The sequence below is a fragment of the Denticeps clupeoides genome, chromosome 1 (assembly GCF_900700375.1).
Source record: "Denticeps clupeoides chromosome 1, fDenClu1.1, whole genome shotgun sequence".
NCBI lineage: Eukaryota > Metazoa > Chordata > Actinopteri > Clupeiformes > Denticipitidae > Denticeps > Denticeps clupeoides.
In genome coordinates this window covers 12168199-12188304 of record NC_041707.1, presented here as the reverse complement: position 1 = coordinate 12188304, position 20106 = coordinate 12168199, and the positions used below count along the sequence as shown (strand labels likewise).

The 20106-nt window shown below is 39.8% G+C and overlaps 2 protein-coding genes across 16 annotated transcripts in view; one reads left to right on the top strand and one right to left on the bottom strand.

Annotated features, from left to right (window-relative positions):
* The first annotated feature begins 206 nt into the window (after window positions 1–206).
* golga5 (golgin A5) lies at window positions 207–8530 on the top strand. Of its 2 annotated transcripts, none has more exons than XM_028980873.1 (13): window positions 207–391; window positions 1039–1641; window positions 1773–1988; window positions 2079–2298; window positions 2570–2693; window positions 2917–3120; window positions 5265–5435; window positions 5943–6071; window positions 6187–6285; window positions 6377–6599; window positions 6742–6844; window positions 7074–7137; window positions 7228–8530. In XM_028980873.1, the coding sequence occupies exons 2-13, from the start codon at window positions 1047–1049 to the stop codon at window positions 7306–7308; spliced, it is 2229 nt and encodes a 742-aa protein (XP_028836706.1). In that variant the 5' UTR covers window positions 207–391; window positions 1039–1046; the 3' UTR covers window positions 7309–8530. The 2 variants fall into 2 exon arrangements, with proteins under 2 accessions (XP_028836706.1, XP_028836715.1); XM_028980882.1 differs by having other exon boundaries at window positions 1794–1988; window positions 7228–8527.
* A 7533-nt stretch (window positions 8531–16063) lies between these two features.
* myt1lb (myelin transcription factor 1-like, b) overlaps window positions 16064–20106 on the bottom strand; it is a 79672-nt gene continuing 75629 nt past the window's right edge. For 7 of the 14 annotated variants that reach the window (XM_028988413.1, XM_028988860.1, XM_028989118.1 and 4 more), the window contains one exon: window positions 16064–18676. In XM_028988413.1, coding sequence (XP_028844246.1) covers window positions 18536–18676 — 141 coding nt within the window. In that variant the 3' untranslated portion in view covers window positions 16064–18535. The remainder of the gene's footprint in view (window positions 18677–20106) is intronic. The other 7 variants (XM_028989195.1, XM_028988770.1, XM_028988593.1 and 4 more) reach the window with 1 other exon arrangement.

The following is a 20106-nucleotide window of genomic DNA, read 5'->3' as shown; positions in this document are numbered from 1 at the left end:
TATTCATATTATTCTTCCCTCCTTGCCTAGTTTGCCTTTTTTCTGTCCAAAATGGATTCTTTCCACGATAACAACTAATATAAGTTTAGGGTCCACAGTAAGTGTGAACAGCAGCAGGCAGTAGAGGGGAATTTTTTTTTTTTTTTTTTTTTTTTTTTTTTTTAATCAGGCACCGCAAAGGGCACTTTGTTTTGGGTCCTACTTGAAGTTCCTGGTCCACGTCAGGCAGGACCATGGCGGAGGCTGGTGTCGCTTCGCTGCGAGTCGTCCGCCTCTGCCTGTAGTAGTTTTCCCCGTACTTTTATTCCGGGAAAGGATGGCATTGGTTTGAAGCGGTGTGGGATCGTAACCGGCGTCGCGCTTGGCCGTTAGCAGCTGAACTCCGCCGAAGGTACGGACTTATCTTCTATCAGCCGGAACAGGCCCGGAGGTGCCAGTACAAATAAATCTCGCTGGAAGTAAAGGGCGGCTGGGGATGAATCGGTTGGTGGTCGACAGATTACACCAGACCGAAATACCGGCGTCGCTGCGTGGCTTTGAGTGTAGTGACAACAGAGCTAAGCTATGGCGCACGATATCTTAGTTAGCCTCTGCGCTAAAGCTTGTGTGCTCGATTGAGAAAGGTTCGAGTTTGTAATGTGTTGCAATGTAAAAACGATACATTGGAAAGCGAAAAATGTTGAATGCTTATTGAATTATTATTTTTGTGGGAGTGCAGACAAAAGTTTTATTATCACATCCCTTTCCACTGTACGGTTACACTAGAAATTGCGTTGTAATGTGCAATTTCGGCCTAATTAACCCAGGAAAGCACTTCCTCCGCTGAGGAAACAACCAAAAGATAGTAGTCTCAAATTAAATATACAGGTAAATATATTGGTAAGATTTTCTCTATTATCCATAGCATATAATGTTTTGATTGCTAACCAAACAGGATCTTTTGGATAGGCTTAATAATAAAGTAAAATAACAAGAAAGTTGCATTATTAAGATTATCATAATCCCTATTATGTTCTGTTGTATGTTTAATCTCGTCAGGCTGCAGCATGTCTTGGTTGGCTGATCTGGCTGGAAAGGCAGAGGACTTTCTGAACAAGGTGGATCAGGGCGCCGCCCAAGCTTTGACAAAACAGCAGGCTCAGAAATCTTCCTTCTCTTCTTATGACACTACAAACGAGGTCTCCCAATTCAACCTCCATAACTACAGGACCGCTGCACCCGACACCCAGAGTTCGCCTCGCGAACGGCCCGACTTTATTTCAGCAGCTGCAGGCAACATCAAGAAGTCCAGTGCCACGCATTTATCTTCAGAGAACAGCGGCAGTTCTGCCAGTTCTTTGAAGCCCTCTTCCAGTTTTGTCCGGCCCAAGAAAGCGGAGTTGAACGACGACCTCCTCTTTGACTTCCTTAACAGTTCTGACCCACTGCTGGGCGAACGAAAGGATGTCAAACAGGATGTCCCTAAAGCAGACGAGGTGATTCCGGCCCCGGCTACTCCCAATGTCCCCCGGGTGGTGCCCTCTGCATCTTCATCCCCTCCTTCTACCAAAGGCTTGTCCCGAACTTCCAGCCTCAGTTCCATATCCACCAGTGGGCACAGCGTCAAAACCGAGGATGGTTCTGCCAAAGATCCAAGCCAAGGTACCCAGAAACTTTCATGTTTAATCAAAGCCTGGCAGCATGAAATTTAAAGAGCGGGTTATCAAATTGTCACTAAAGTCATGGTATTCACTAAAGAATTTAGCTAATTGATTGCTTAATTAATTCCTCAGGATCATTTCTTTTACCTTCAGATACCCCGGAGAGCTCAGACTCAGGGTTGGCTGTGCCTCCACACCCTGTCCCACAGGAGCCCACCCTTGTGGAGGAGTCCCAGAGCCAGGCACTGTCAAACTTGCGCTTGGAGAACCAGCTTCTGCGCAATGAAGTGGCCTCACTCAACCAGGAGTTGGCCACCATCATCCAGAGATCCAAAGGCACTCAGGAGGGTACGAGCAGAAGGAGAGCAATTTTCTGAACTAGAAGTCAGTGTCTGAATGGAAGTAGCCATTGTCTAATGCTCAGCATCTCTTCTTTAGAGCTGAACCTAGCCCGAGCACGTACAGAGAAGTGGAACTCTGATCAGTCTCGCACTGACCGCACAATCCGCGAGCTTCGCTCACAGGTGGACGACCTCAGTGAAGCCCTCTCTGCTAAGGATGGGCAGCTGGCTGTGCTGAAGGTCAGACTGGATGAGGCAGATCAGCTCCTCAAAAGTCGCAGTGCTGCGCTTGAAGAGGCCAAGAGTGAGAAGTACAGGTAGGTGAAGCTGCGATTCTCTCTGTAAATTTGTGATACACAGCACAGCATACGGTACACACAATGAAATGTCAGTGAGCAGTGTTTGGGGACAGTGTCTTGCTCAACGTGACCTCAGAGGAACATTGGCAGTTGCAGATTTGAACCTGCAACCCTTTGGTTAGGAGTTTGCTTCTTTAGCCGCTAGCCCACCACTGCCCCCTTTACCAGTTGCTGTCATTTACAAATACATTTTCTTTGTAACTTTAAAGTCTTGGTTCTCCATATTCAGGATCCTCCAGGACCACACAGAGGGGAACAACCTGAACTCTCAGGCCCTGCAGACCTTACAGGACCGCCTGAGGGAGGCAGATATGGGCCTGAAGAGGGAGCAAGACAGCTACCAGCACATGCAAGTAGGTTTTGGTATACTTCCTTAAGCTAATCATTTCTTCAACAAATCTGCAAGGATGCATCAAGTCTTCTGGAAAAAATCCACTGTTGCTGAGTAGGCTAATTATTTTTGCTAATATAAAGACTTCACAGTGAATGTATGTAATGGCTGATATTTGTGAGTGCTAAATACATTAAGACAGAAACGTTTCCTCGTCTTCACGGATCTCTTCTTCTGTATTGCAGAGTGAATTTGCAGCACGGCTGGCTAAAGTGGAGGGTGAACGTCAGGCTTTGGCTGAGGCATTGACAGGCACCGATCGACGGCTGGCAGAGGAACGGCAGAGGGCGGAGGAGCTGCAGCAGCAGATGAAGTTTGCCCGAGCTGCAGCCGACAGCGGCAAGCAGGAGTTGCAGGACTATAAAAACAAGGCCTCACGGATACTCCAGGTGAGCTATGTCCTCCATGTCAAACTATGAAGGAACATCTGATACAAAACATCCATTTATATCTAAATCTACACATGCCGAGAAGAACATTTCTAGCCCAGATTCACATGCACATGTTTTAACAGATCGCTTTCAGAAGACACACCCCACCCACACCCTGGGCAGTATTTAAACATACTAGTGCTGCACGATTAATCTAATCGCAATCGTAATCGCGATGTCAGTCTGTGCGATTACATGAACGCAAAAAGCTGCGATTTAAATGATTAGTACATGGATTGGACCGGCAACATATCCGATCCATTCTCTCATTCTCTCAAAGTTTGTGAGCAGACTGAAGTCTCACTTCAGTCGGATGTGACATGTTTGGTCACATGACTTTAGATTCGGTTCAATGGAGACCTCAGATTCATGACTCGCATAGACATCTGGGTAGACGCCGCATGACGAGCTGCATCGTACGTCAACGTCGCCGCCATATTGCGCCAGATCCCGGGGCATTACATTTCATAGGTAAGGCTGGACAATTGTTTTGAATATATTTGCCCATTATAAAATCCCGTTTTATATGTCTTATCCTGTTAGAGTTATCCGTCTTATCCAACACTTATAAAACAGAGAGATATGACACGAAGCAGTTGAGCTCTCTTTTTACTTGCAAGGAGAGCGATCAGAGACGACCATGCCTCCAAAAGCTCTGCCGTCTCTTCCGCTTCCTCTCTTTTTATTTAATAAAGGGCGGTACATTCATCACAGGATCACACCATATAAGCTTATAATTTGCATGTAGGGTTGTCTCTTGGTAGACGCTCCATCGCAAGGTCTTCTTGTTTTCTTGCTTCGCTGCGGCTGCAGGCCTCCTCTTATCAAGTCGCGGTCATTCTGTTCTGCAAACAACCTTTAGCCCACCAGTTTCTCATCCAAGAGACTAATGATTAAATATAGTGTGCATATTAAAAAGAATAATACAGTTTAATACATGTGAGATATAAATGTCAAAAAGGAAATAAAAGGTAATTGCATGATAACTTATATATATTTTCCAACATATCCTTAGCTAAGCTAGCAAAGCTATGCATTCCTGTGTTCAAGTCAGCCTCCAAACAACGTTTTGGCTAAACGTAGGCATTAACTGTTTAGACTGTTCTTTGAAGGTTTCCTAAAGAAATTCACCTCAGTTTACAAATCTTAACCTTAGCTAAGCTAGAAAGGCTATGCATCCCTGTGTTCAAGTCAGCCTCCAAACAACGTTTTGGTTAAATGTAAGAACTATAATACGGGATTTTATAATGGCCAAATATAATCAAAACAGTTGTTTAGCCTTACCAGGGTTTGTCGTTCGACAGTAATGTAAAGAGTTTTTTGTGATTATTTAATTTTGTAGAATATTGTATTTTGAAAGCACTGGGCATTTCAAGTTGTTATAAGTAGTTTGTATGTTTCACTTTGAAATTAAACATTTCACTATTAGTAATTTGTATTCGACTTTTCATTGATATACAAGCAAGTGTCCTTTATCATATCGCAATCGCATATCGCAATATTAATCTCAATAATTGCAATATGTCTTTTTCCCCAAATCGTGCAGCCCTAAACCATACTATACAATCACTGTAGACCATCATTTAAAGGTTCCATGGCATGAAAACGTCACTTTGTGAGATTATTTAATATTAATACGAGTCCACCTTGCCTGTCCGTGGTCCTGCAGTGGCTAGAAATGGTGATATGTAGAAAGAGTGCTATGGCCATTCTGCTTCACCGTTCAGAAAGCGGCAGCTCAGATGGTCGGATATGGAATTTGTCCCCTTATGTTCACTTATGCTCATTTATGACGCCTCCCTAGCATTTAAAGCTACAGACACAAACTGCACATCCTGGGGAAATCTCATTGTTTGACTGGCTAAAAGTGGCTGTAATTCTGCACCAAGTCTTTAGATACAGTATTAGAGGGCCACTAAGACCTAAAAGCAAAACAAATGTTCATGTCATGGGACCTTTAAGTCCAATTCTTAAACAAAGGATGACTTTAGACTGGCTTCCAGTCTACAAAAATAACTTTTGTAGTAGATGCTGAACCCAAACATAGTTTTGATGTAATTATTATGCCAGTTTTTTTTTTTTGCGTATGTATTGGTTCTCAGTCCAAAGAGAAGTTAATCAGCAGTCTGAAGGAGGGCTCAGGACTAGAAGTGCTGGACAGTGGCGGCGCAGCCAGGATAGAGATGGAGGAACTGCGCCATGAGAAGGAGCTGCAGCGTGAGGAGATCCAGAAGCTGCAGGGCCAAGTGCAGAGTCTGCGTACTGAAATACAAGTGAGCAGGAACTAGTGGACACGCCTAAATGCACACAGCCATTATAAACAAGCACCATAACACACACATCTTATGTAAATACACAGTCACACCCAAAAAGTGCAACAAATTTTAACTCAAATGTGGATGGGGAAGTGGTTGGCTTAGCAGATAAGGAAACTGACCCGTAATCAGACGTTTGCCGGTTTGAATCCCAATCTGCCAAGGTGTCCCTGAGCAAAGCACCGTCCCCACACACTGCTCCTTGGGCACCTTTTTTTATGGCTGCCCACTGCTCACTAAGGGTGACCTGTTAAAAGCAGAGGTCTCATTTCGTTGTGTTTCTCAATGAAAATCATTTCACTTTTCACTTTAAATGTTTGTCCACTTCACTGTCGACTCAAGTAAAGGGAAGATGTTGAAGTAGTAATTTGATGGCCCTGTAGTTTACTGGACCTGAGGATCCAGGAGTACTAATCCAGTATATCATACTGACATTAACTTGGGTATGTCGCTTTTCACATTAAGGAACTGGAAGCCGCTGCTCTCACAGAGGCAGAGTCATGGAGGGAGCAGCAGCGGGATCTGCAGGAGCAGCAGGATCAACAGAGCCGTGGCCGTCAGGAAGCAGAGTCAGAGATAGAGCGTTACAAACAGGTCGGGAAGAGAACCAAGAAAAGATTGAACTGTCTGCACTTTAAAAACATACTTTTTAAATTAAATTTTGATTTAAGAAAGATTAATTGTGGTTTTGTGGTTTTGCGCACTATAGGAGCTTCAGTATATGGAAGAGGAGCATCACCGTGCAAAGAGCATGCTCCAAAGTAGGATCAAAGATCGGGAAGAAGAAATCCAGAAACTCAGATATCAGGTATTTTAGGTATAGTTTCTGCTGGTCTTTATGGGTAATCGACCAGTAACCAATGCTAAACACATAAAGCTGTCCTGTCCCACTGAAACAGCTTACCAACAAGGCACTGAGCAGCACTAGCCAGGCGGAGCTGGAGAGCCGTCTGCACCAGCTAACGGAGACGTTGATCCAGAAGCAGACCATGCTGGAGGCTCTGGGCACAGAAAAGAGCTCCCTGGTCTTCCAGCTGGAGCGGCTAGAGCAGCAGTTGAAGAGTGTACAGGGAGGCCAGATTGATGGACCAGCTATTAATATGAGTAGCTTAGAGGGTTCTGGTAAGAAAACTGAAACTCAGATTGTTAGTCCTTCAAATAATCGGTTCTTCAAAGCAATGTCAGAAGCCTTAATGAAAATGTACTTCTTTGGACTAAAGATGGTTATTTGATCACTCAAGATCAATTCATTAACTTTTTTAAGGTGCAAGACAAAGGGGTACACAAGTCTTTAGTGATTTTGATGGCCATGGAACTGGAGTGTACAGTAAAGTGCGCAAAGCAGCCAACACTATAGACCGGTTCAGGTAAATATACCCTTAATATCCAGTTAAATTGGTTGAATTGTTTCATTCTGTACAACAGCGTATTTTTCTGAGCAGAAACTGTGATAACTAGAAGTTTTATAGAGTTTCTATGGGCTGAATTCTTTCAGGTACTAGAGACTGTAAATTATAACTCCTGGTCTTTTGCCAGAGAACAATAGTATTTTAGTCATTTAGTATTTCTCTCTTATTTTGACCTCTGTTTCTCCAGCATTCGACTAGGAATTTTCCTGAGACGCTACCCCATGGCCAGAGTCTTTGTAATTGTTTATATGGTGAGTAGTGATTTTTACACTCTTTCTTATTTTAAATGATTTGGAAGTACATGCATTATTATTGCTGATTGTACCCTGTATTATTCACAGGCAATTCTGCATCTCTGGGTTATGATTGTTCTACTGACATATTCCCCAGAGATGCACCATGGCCTCCCTGATGGACGATAGGCCACTCCTACTCAGTGCAGTGGGGTTGAGGAGTTACTGAAAATTTGTTCAGCGGGGGAAAATATATTTAGAAGGACTTGGGTTGCTGTTCGGACTCAAATGGCAAACTTTGTCTGGTACTGCAGTTTGCACATACACGAAACAGATCACATATCTTCCTTTTTTGCCCCGCCTGACTAAAGATGACCATAAAATGGGTAGCATGGCATTTCATAGCAGTCACAAAAGAAGGTTTCTTGGGTTTAAATTAAAATGCTGTATTTAGTTTAAATGCATTCATTTTTTCTTTTCCCCCTTTGTTGCAACACATTTTAAAATGAGTCAGTTTGTTATTCCTGTATATGTACCTTTTATTTCCACTCTGTTTGATTATTTTTCCTTTTAATAAAGACAGATTATCTAAAATAAAAGGACTGATAATTACATAAGTTAAACTGTGAATTTTCATGGTAGTCCAACAGCAGCTCACACTGAGGGGTACTATTTGCAAACACTTTTTTCTGGCCAGGAACGACCAAGGACAATGACATGGATAAGATTAGCCAGGTTAAAAGCATTTAATTTAAATGTATATACTTATATTTTGTGAATTTACTCTATTTTTTAATTTGTACATCTTGGCAGTAAAAAGGAATCATTTACATAATGTCCAGGAGCACAAGTCATTAGAATCTGTGCAAAAAAACTTTATGCTGATCAATAGTATTTCCTTTTCAGTGGTCTAAGGGTTGCATATAATGCTATTTAATTATATTTGTAATGAAACCAAATGTTTGTAAGAGTCTGCAACTTGTTCTTTATTCAAGTGTCAGAATGTGCTGGTTGCCAGAGAGCTCAGCCAATAATAAAGCAATGTATGTCCAGCATACATTGATAATGATATTCATTGTTAAATTGTGCATTTTTTAGTAAAATGTTCTTAAATTATGCAGTTGGATAATGAGGGAGCCTTTGATTTAATTCTGATACTTCAAACAGGTAGTTGCAATACCGCTAAATGTCATTACATTGTGATACAAGATAACTATGAAGTGTATTCAGAAGTGTTCAGCTGTTTATTGTTTTATTAGAATCTCTCAATAGAAGAATGAAGCCGAGCCATGACAGGAACTCAAAAGCCTGTTTGGAGTCTTCATGGCATCCGTTTATTTACAGGCTAAGCCCAATCTTTACGCACTCTACCCCACCAAGATTACATTCAGTATTCTTTAAAATGTGCTGTTTTTGTTCAACCTTGGGAGAGTTTAACTAATGGAAGATGGATGGTAACCTTTTAAAGGACTGTGAATGATCTATGGTTTGTTCTGAATTAAACACAATATATCACTACTAGTTAAATGTTTCTTGTCAGTAAAGATTTCATTTTTTGCTTGTGAAGCATAATGTAGTTAATTTGATCCTATATGAAAACGTTCATATAAAAAAGACATAATAATATTTCATATTTACATTTAGCAGCTCACTATGACTAATGGCATCTTGAATTCTAATGTAAGATTAAATTGTGTTTTTAACATGTTGACTTAGCTTTTTGCAATGAATATGACTGAAAAATCTTTTAGTTGAACCTCGATACTTGGGTTAGTAAGTCTTGTTTAACTGATTTGCCCATATTAGTTGAAGCTGTGTACACGGGTGTATTTTAGTTTTATCGTAATTGGCTCTTATCAAAATGTAACCTGCATTGGGTGAAATCGCATATCTGCAGTGACAGGTCCCATAGTGACAGAAATGCGGATCTGATGAGAAAGTCATGCAAATCATCTGTTCAAGAACCTTCATAGGCATTTCTTGCTTGCTTTTCATATGAGCAAAATCACACACATTTGTTCAGTATTATTATGATATCCTCTATGTTTGGTAAAATTTAAACCAAAACCATCAGCAATTTATAAAGCATGGTAACTTATATAGTAAAAAAAATAGAGTGAAGCAGTGACCATTTGCCAGCATTTCACACCCTTAGATTCATTCACCACCTTACATTAGTAAGTCCTAGGTTGAGCACTTGTTGCTGCTTTGACTTTATGCATGTTAGAGTGCATTTTACAGAGCTGCTTATGACGATGACAGAAATGTGTCATAAATGTAGACAGATGACGATGAAGAAAAAAAGAGAATCCTGGAATCCTTCCGAGTTATTCTGCTACTTGTAATGAAATGTTGTAGACCCAAACTATCTTTTGTTTTAATTCACAATTTATTTGACATAAACAGTGACAACCTGACTGCTGTTAGAGAATGTTACAAAGATACTGTCAGGTCCATAAATATTGGGACATCAACACAATGTTAACATTTTTGGCTCTAGACACCACCAGAATGGATATCAAATTAAAACGAACAAGATGTGCTTTAACTGCAGACTGTCAGCTTTTATTTGAGGGTATTTACATCCAAATCAAGTGAATGGTGTAGGAATTACAACAGTTTGCATATGTGCCTCCCACTTGTTAAGGGACCAAAAGTAATGGGACAATTGGCTTCTCAGCTGTTCCATGGCCAGGTCTGTGTTATTCCCTCATTATCCCAATTACAATGATCAGATAAAAAGTCCAGAGTTCATTTCAAGTGTGCTATTTGCATTTGGAATCCGTTGCTATCAACTGTCAAGATGAGATCCAAAGAGCTGTCACTATCAGTGAAGCAAGCCATCATTAGGCTGAAAAAACAAAAGAAACTTATCAGAGAGATAGCAAAAACATTAGGCGTGGCCAAAACAACAGTTTGGTACATTCTCAAAAAGAAGGAATGCACCGGTGAGCTCAGCAACACTAAAAGACCCGGAAGTCCACGGAAAACAACTGTGGTGGATGACCGAATAATCCTTTCCCTGGTGAAGAAAACCCCCTTCACAACAGTTGGCCGGATCAAGAACACTCTCCAGGAGGTAGGTGTATCTGTGTCAGTCAACAATCAAGAGAAGACTCCACCAGTGTGAATACAGAGGGCTCACCACAAGATGTAAACCATTGGTGACCCCCATAAACAGGAAGGCCAGATTAGAGTTTGCCAAACATCTAAAAAAGCCTTCACAGTTCTGGAACAACATCCTATGGACAGATGTGACCAAGATCAACTTGTACCAGAGTGATGGGAAGAGAAGAGTATGGAGACGGAAAGGAACTGCTCATGATCCTAAGCATACCGCCTCATCATTGAAGCATGGTGCTGGAAATGTCATGGCGTGGGCATGTATGGCTCCCAGTGGAACTGGTTCTCTTGTATTTATTGATGATGTGACTGCTGACAAAAGCAGCACGATGAATTCTGAAGTGTTTCGGGCAATATTATCTGCTCACATTCAGCCAAATGCCTCAGAACTCATTGGAAGGCGCTTCACAGTGCAGATGGACAATGACCCAAAGCATACTGCAAAAGCAACCAAAGAGTTTTTGAAGGGAAAGAAGTAGACTGTTTTGCAATGGCCAAGCCAATCATCTGACCTGAATCCGATTGAGCATGCATTTCGATTGCTGAAGACAAAACCGAAGGGAAAATGCCCCAGGAACAAGCAGGAACTGAAGACTGTTGCAGTAGAGGCCTGGGAGAGCATCACCAGGGATGAAACCCAACGTCTGGTGATGTCTATGTGTTCCAGACTTCAGGCTGTATTTGACTGCAAAGGATTTGCAACCAAGTATTGAATGTATAAGTTTGATTTATGGTTCTTAATCTGTCCCATTACTTTTGGTTCTTTAACAAGTGGGAGGCACATATGCAAACTGTTGTAATTCCTACACCGTTCACCTGATTTGGATATCAAATAAAAGCTGACAGTCTGCAGTTAAAGCACATCTTGTTCGTTTTAATGATATCCATTCTGGTGGTGTCTAGAGCCAAAAATGTTAACATTGTGTCAATGTCCCCTGGACCTGACTAAGTAGCATAACGTCTTCAATGCTTAGTGTCTGTAGCCTAAACTTTTGCAGCCTGAAAGTATGTGGTAGTAGGTAGAATAGCCCAATCACAGCACACCATTTTTCCACATTTTGTTATGTTGCAGACTTATTTCAAAACTGATTAAATTAATTTTCACCCCATAATGACAACATGAAAAAAATGTAGTTGAGATTTTGCCAAATTTATTACCAAAAAAATTAAAAATAAATTGAGAAAGCACATGTACATAAGTATTCACAACATTTACAGCATTTATCAGACGCCCTTAGCCAGAGCGACTTACAATCAGTAGATACAGGTCCTACAGTTCATGTTAGAGGACAAACAAAGCATGAAGTCAAAGGGATTGTCTCAAGTCTCAAATGTTATGATGCTGGTCTCAATAAGCACAGTAGCCTCCATTGTCTGTACATGGAAGATGATCAAGACCACCAGGACTCTTCCTAGAGATGGTCACCTAAACTCAGGGGAGAAGGGCCTTAGTCAGGGAGGTCTGACTAAGAAGGACAACCATTTCTGCAGCAATCCACCAATCAGGTCTGTATGGTAGTGTGACCAGTGATGGAAGCCTCTCAACAACAATTATTTCTCATATAGCCAAAAAAAATCACATACAATCTGTCTCAATGGGTTTTCACGGGCCCTGCAGTTGACACCCCCATACTTGAACCTTCTGCACAAGAAAAAAAACTCCACAAAAAAAACTTTAGGAGAGAGAAAAAGAAAAGGAGCAACCATGAGAAGAAGGAAAACTTAGAGGGTCCCCGTTCCAGGGAAGAGTGAGCCTGCCATTGGTGTTAGTGCCGGGTTGGTAATGATTTGTCCAGAAAAGAAAAATGTGCATAATAATGCTTCAGGTCCAGTTGAAGATCCCTGAAGCCGTAGCCATTACGGTGTTGGTGGCTGTGGTGACCCTCTGGTACATTTCATGCTGGGCCTTCTGGTCAGAAGCTCAGAAGGAACCAGGATATAGAGCAACTCAGAGAGAAATAAATTAAACTTGGGTGGTTGGGACTGAGTGGTTAAGGTATTGTGTGCCTTCGCTTGTGTGTGGTTTGGTGTTTTTGGCTCGCTTTCCCTTGGTATCTAACCCCATGGTATTATAGTCAGCGTAAAATGAAATGTTATGTTTGTGTTTATGGTATGGAAATATTATGTTCTGTTTATGGTTGTAAATATTCACAATATTCGCAAACTACAATCAGTAGTTAAAGGGACAGTCCCCCAGGAGCAATGTCTTGCTCAGGGACACAATGGTAGGAAGTGGGATTTGAACCTGGGTCTTCTGGTTCATAGGCAGAAGATCCAGTGGTCCTGGTAGTAGCCTAGCATCATTCTGTGGGGATGATCTTCAGCTGCAGGAACTGAGAGACTAGTTCGGACAGAGGCATCCTGGATGAAAACCTCTGACGCGGCTACACAGTCAGCAGAACTTAAATTCATTGCCATTGAAGAAAGAAATAGAGGAATAGGCATGTTTCCCCTCCCTCACCGACCGTGGTCTGTCTCTGAGAAAGTTGAGGATCCACTGAGAAAGTGATGGACTGAGACCCAGATCCTTTGAAGGCTTTGAAGGAATCATGTATTTTAAATTCTGAACTGTAGTCCACAAACAGCATCCTAACATAGTTCCCCCGCCCGTGTCCAGCTGATATGGGGTTATGTGCAGCAGACGGTTGATGGCATCGTCAATGAAACCGTTAGTCTGGTACGCTAACTGTAGTGGATCCATGGTAGCGGGAAGCAGTGGTGGACGAAGTACACAAACTATTTACTTGAGTAAAAGTAAAGTTACCCAAGCCCTCCAATTTAATTTCTACTTCAATAAAAAGTACAAATGTATTTGCCTTTAAAGGTACTCAAGTATCAAAAGTAAAAGTACATTTACATTTTACATTTATGGCATTTATCAGACGCCCTTATCCAGAGCGACTGTAACTACTACAATCAGTAGTTACAGGGGACAGTCCCCCTGGAGCAATTTAGGGTTAAGTGTCTTGCTCAGGGACACAATGGTAGTAAGTGGGATTTGAACCTGGGTCTTCTGGTTCATAGGCGAAAGTACAGTAATTCATTGTGGCTATAAAGTCTCATTTTAATTTACTGCTCATCTGTCGCTGCAGAGTTTCTAATGGATTAATACAGGGAGTGCAGAATTATTAGGCAAATGAGTATTTTGTCCACATCATCCTCTTCATGCATGTTGTCTTACTACCAATTAAGCATATTAGGTGATGTGCATCTCTGTAATAAGAAGGGGTGTGGTCTTATGACATCAACACCCTATATCAGGTGTGCATAATTATTAGGCAACTTCCTTTCCTTTGGCAAAATGGGTCAAAAGAAGGACTTGACAGGCTCAGAAAAGTCAAAAATAGTGAGATATCTTGCAGAGGGATGAAGCACTCTTAAAATTGCAAAGCTTCTGAAGCGTGATCATCGAACAATCAAGCGTTTCATTCAAAATAGTCAACAGGGTCACAAGAAGCGTGTGGAAAAACCAAGGCGCAAAATAACTGCCCATGAACTGAGAAACGTCAAGCGTGCAGCTGCCAAGATGCCACTGGCCACCAGTTTGGCCATATTTCAGAGCTGCAACATCACTGGAGTGCCCAAAAGCACAAGGTGTGCAATACTCAGAGACATGGCCAAGGTAAGAAAGGCTGAAAGACGACCACCACTGAACAAGACACCCAAGCTGAAACGTAGAGACTGGGCCAAGAAATATCTCAAGACTGATTTTTTTAAGGTTTTATGGACTGATGAAATGAGAGTGAGTCTTGATGGGCCAGATGGATGGGCCCGTGGCTGGATTGATAAAGGGCAGAGAGCCACAGTCCGACTCAGACGCCAGCAAGGTGGAGGTGGAGTACTGGTTTGGGCTGATATCATCAAAGATGAGCTTGTGGGGCCTTTTCGGGTTGAGGATGGAGTCAAGCTCAACTCCCAGTCCTACTGCCAGTTTCTGGAAGACACCTTCTTCAAGCAGTGGTACAGGAAGAAGTCTGCATCCTTCAAGAAAAACATGATTTTCATGCAGGACAATGCTCCATCACACGCGTCCAAGTACTCCACAGCGTGGCTGGCAAGAAAGGGTATAAAATAAGAAAAACTAATGACATGGCCTCCTTGTTCACCTGATCTGAACCCCATTGAGAACCTGTGGTCCATCATCAAATGTGAGATTTACAAGGAGGGAAAACAGTACACCTCTCTGAACAGTGTCTGGGAGGCTGTGGTTGCTGCTGCACGCAATGTTGATGGTGAACAGATCAAAACACTGACAGAATCCATGGATGGCAGGCTTTTGAGTGTCCTTGCAAAGAAAGGTGGCTATATTGGTTGCTGATTTGTTTTTTTTTTTTTTTTTTTTAATGTCAGAAATGTATATTTGTGAATGTAGAGATGTTATATTGGTTTCACTGGTAAAAATAAATAATTGAAATGGGTATATATTTGTTTGTTAAGTTGCCTAATAATTATGCACAGTAATAGTCACCTGCACACACAGATATCCCCGTAAAATAGCTAAAAATAAAAACAAACTAAAAACTACTTCCAAAAACATTCAGCTTTGATATTAATGAGTTTTTTGGGTTCATTGAGAACATGGTTGTTGTTCAATAATAAAATTATTCCTCAAAAATACAACTTGCCTAATAATTCTGCACTCCCTGTATGTGGCTGTGGTTTGAATAATTTACATTTGAATAATTTAAAATGTAAAACATATTCTGATTTGTTTAAGACTTTTATAAGACTTGTTTAAGACATATTCTGATTTGTTTAGGGTTAGGTTTTTGTTTTCCATGTGATTCCATGTGTGTTCTTTCATAGCTTGGAGGTTGTCAATATTAATGTAATTGGTGTGTCCAAATGTGTGTTCTAATTCGCAGTAAGTAATCATGCCTGTTATTTTCATATTCTCAACATTCATTTGTGCCAATCAAGAACCATATGGCCTCCAGTAAAGTCATGATGAGGACAGGTTTTATCTTCCCAAGTGTAGTCTCAATGACTTTCAAAGAACAAACCAAACTGCAACACAACAAGATGCAAAACTACTCTACTAGTAGAAATCATGACCACGCTTATTCCAGAATTGATTAAGTAATAAATCATCATACCTGATTCTAATGATGGTGCCATTGTGCCTATTTAAAATTTTACTGACTATTTACTGTGAGCAGCAGTATTAATAGCAGGCCTGAGGTACCATGACGGGAAAGCCTTGTGGATGACCAGTATCTGTTCTGTTTGGACAAGTCAGAAGCATCAATGGACAATCTGATTGGTCTGTGGGAACCTTTTTTGCAAGTGAAGTGCCAGGTATAAAGGAGGTTATCTTCATAGTTACGGTCTCTTCTTTTCCTAGTTCCCCCTGAGATGTTGGGGTCCTCTTCCAGCTTCTCCAGGGCCACGCTCCCTCTCTGAAACTTGGCTCCCCGCTTTCTCTTTCTACCCCTTTTTCTCAATTTCTTTTAATTTGGGTTTTTCTGTAACATTGGTACCTTTTTTATTTTGGTACCACATTTTTACATGTAACTGCAATATTAATCTACCTGTGTTTAATAAATGAGAAACAATTCATTTCTGTAACTTCTGTTGTGCCTCTGTGTCTGTGTGTCTAGGTAACATCAGTCAGATAAACAAGGTCAATGCATTCTCAGATGTCTTTCCTTCATCTCTGGAATGTCCATTGTTCCTTGCGTCCCTTTTCTGCACCTATTTTATAACACTGTCATGTCTACACTATGATACGTAACACTACATATTTCCTATAAGCACTTAATCCACAATGGTGACTGGAAGCACCATGCAGAAGTAAAACAGGAATGTTTGTACAAGGTTGTGGCAACACAATATTTCTTTATTCAGAGTAAGATGTGTCAACATCCAGCATGACAAAAATTGTACAAATTTCACAATTTAAAAATGAAATATCACAGCAACTTGTGATCTCACACATTTATAGCAAAATTAAAATGTCAACAAATCCATGCTGTGTAGTACAAAAATAAATTAAACTTCAGTTCCACGGAGAGCACAATAGTTTATACAAAATCCTGTCTCGTTAATGAATACTTAAACCAAACCTCCAAATGAATAAGTTAGAATAAATAATCTCTGATGGATTCACAATAATTTATATGAAATTTCAGCATTCTAATATGTGACACCTTTTTGTGTTCCCTATGTAGTCACAGATATCTTTTTTTTATTTGATATTATTTACCAACAGTAGATGAGCAGCAGGTTTGTGCTTAAAATCCCTTTCCATTGTAATGATAACAATAATTAATTCAAAAACTGATACTAGCTAGTACTCTACTGAAAGCATTACTATAGTTGCAAAAAGCTTCAGACACAATGCTGTGAAGAAAGGCATATGCAGAGATGGATGATGGAGTCCTAAAAGAGGACGTAAAAGTACAATATATGAGATCTGGTGAAAGACAAGCACCTTCGCTTTAGCTCTCGAAAAAGGCAAATTCTTAACATGGTTGCTAACAACTAATAGCACAACAGAAATTGAGGGGGGTGCACACAGACATGGTACTGCTTCACCCCAAAGATCAACTACAGCGTTCTTATAGTCTATCGGGAAAAAAAATTGAGATTTTTTCCGTCTTTTTATACCTTTTTATTGATTATACTTTTTGTACAGTGATTAGATATAAAGTGCTGCTGGGGATTTTTATGATAATTGGACAAATCTAAATGAAAATTAACAAACGAACAAAGAAAAAAAGCATAATTGTCCTCTAATTTATAATATTACCAATATGTTATTGTCATTATTCAGATTTGAAATCCCTGTATTCCCCCTCAGTGACACTGCTGAAATTCCTCGCAGTCATTTTCTTCCAATTGTGTGCCACAGAGACACATGGAAATTGCACAGCGCCACTTATTAGGCTTAATATATCAAGACAAGTGCAAACAGTCTACTGGCACATAAGTGGGGACAGTGACCCTGTAAGTCCCGCTCTCATACTCTATATATATTCTTTACAAAACCCCTTTTTTAAAACTTGATTTAGGCTCTCAGGTACTGCTTACGTTTCTGTAAAAACATCAAAACATGGAAACGAAGGTGTCCCTGTGCAAACTTGTACATAAAGAATGTGGAACTCATAAAGAATAGTTCTATCATCTCTAAACCTCTAAATGGAATCTTCATGTTTCCCCACTTTTTTAAAACTTTTTTTTGTATTAAAAGATTTATATAAAAATCAATATTTTACATATAGTAAAAAGATTCAGTAATTTCCCCACTACGATTACAAACAAGAAATTGCATATACCCTAACTTTTTTCCAGTGTCGATTGCATCCCATATCTATAAACATGATTTACTCATATATTGCTAAGACACTGTTTGATTCTAGCTACTGCAGGTTTTTAAAATCCAAAAGAAAAGAAACATAACATTGAAATGCCATGATGATGCCTACAGTCCATATTGCCACCACCTTGTTGCTGGTTAAATGACAATGTTTTCCAACCAAAGTAAAAAAAAAAAAAAAAAACATCAGAGATTTGTCCTTTACTAGATAATGGGATTTTCACCATTGAGTTTCCGTGTCATGATGTTTACAATAAAACTGTAACATTCATACATCAAGTCAGTGTCTTTTTCGATGCTCTTTTCCCAACATCTTCATAAATACCCCCCACCTTCTGCTACCAACTTAATATTTTTAACAAAAGAGGAAAAATTGTTCAAAAATAAATGAATTTACAACCAAGTCTTAGTCAAGGCTATTTAACAATCTGCACACACACAAGAAAAGAAGACACTGTTCAAAATTTCATAAAATGATTAAATGAGAAGAACTAAATTAAATATAAATAAATGAGAACCAAATTAGCTACCACCTTGCATTTCCTCAGTATGATGTTTTTTATTTTGAATCAAGGTCAAGATAAACTCAGCCTATAGTGCTCTGTCAGCTAGCATTAAAAAGTACCTATGTCCGATACTGTTTGCCTTACTGTTCCGAAATATACACTAAAAATGTGCATACATGAGCATCTAGAAACATTACATCACACTATGTTAGCTCATATGAAAACGTATAAAATGTGAATGTTTCCAAAAACTATTCTGCAAGTAACTATATCTTTTGAAAGCAAGACAAAAATTATGATGTTTAGTAAGCATAACACTTTTTTTTTAAAAGAACAGAAGTGAATATTTAACACTGTATGATAAAGTACAGCAACAAACCATGAGGCATCCCGTTTGATTTTTTTTTTTTTTCGATAATGTCTTTTCTTCTTGCTTTTTTTGAGAACATTTCCTCCATTAGCTGGGTGACTACACTTGGATCCCTTGTACCGCTTGTTTTATATTTTCCAACAGAGCTTTGTTCTCTGGACTCTGGTATTGATCTTGATTTGTGTACATGTCAGTCAGCGTAGTCACATATGCATCAAAGTTTTGCTCGTTGATTGGTTCCTGTGGAACGTGCAAGAGAGGAGGAATAAAGTAAGATGAATGAAAGCCATGGACAAAACATTAGCCATGTTTCTCTGACATTTGCCCTTCTTCTGCATATTTAAAGCCTAGGGCTTTACAACCAAAAATGTTTTAGTTAAGAACTTTTTGAAACAAATTCAACTGAACTTTAAAGCAAAGAACTTTTAAAACCAGATAAAAAATGTCTCTTTGCAGAATTTTACAAATCCAAATTTTCAACAATGACAGAGTAATATACTTTCAGAGAAAGGTGACTCAAAGTCAAGATGTCATGCAATGAGACACTGAGAGCAAAAGACTGTCATGGCACCACAAATTGTCTCACTCTACTCATTTGTTTGTCCCTTGCATATGGGATTGGAAAGATAGAGACCGGCCTTTATGGAAGAGCTGTCAATAAGTACCTCTGCAGGAGGTATTCATTTAAACCTGTTTCAGCCTGGTTCATTTCATTTCAAAAGTAGGTTCAACACAAAATCTGCAGAAAAGGGCAGTTTAGCTCAAGCACATATTTATGGTGCCATGTAAGAAACTGCCAGTATAACAGGTGATGAAAACTGGACATGGGTTCAGTCGTCTGATCTGTGATGAACTGGAGAGTTGTCCTCCTTACTGGAAGACTAGTCATAGCCTGGTACATATCAAAATATAGAAACTTTAAATTGCTGTGGGACACACTTTCTAACAATATAAGAGTTTAAATACCAATATAAGAGTTGTGCAATAAGGAATCAGTCACTTTATTTAAAGAGTCCAGTTGTCCAGTCTTCTCAACTGCATTCAACTTGTTGGTTGCAGTTTACTTTCTGCTGTGTTACTACAGAAGGAGGAACACATATATAGAAACTTTCTTTCAGGCCAATAAACCTTTTAATATACTATATTACCATAGTAAACCTAGCCCAACTATAGTATTGTAAAGTATTTGAATTAGTATATCTTATATGCATTTATTATTGCATATTCCATAATAGAATGTGTCAGCCTTTGTTAGTGTATAACGTAACAGGATGCTATAACATACTTTCAAAAGTGTAGGTGTATAAAATGTTCATGTGATAACCATTTTATAGGGTTGCAGTCTTTTACGTGACAAAACACTTCACAATATTAATGCCACTCTTTCAGATTTTATGCATTTTTTCCCATTAGCACTTTGTACTCATTTTGTATTTAACTACAGTGACAGATGCAGAAGTTGATGTCTTCTGTTCACTTCCACACAAAAGTCAGCTGATTAAATCCCACCCCATATAACTCAAGAACAAAAATGTTTTTCCGAGCAGCTGATATATCAGCATTTTTCCATAAATGTTATTTTAAAACACTCCAAACAAGCTTTTTCCATCATAATATGTAGTGGTATATGATTATGGTAGAATATATATAAGGACCAATCAGGATAGGAC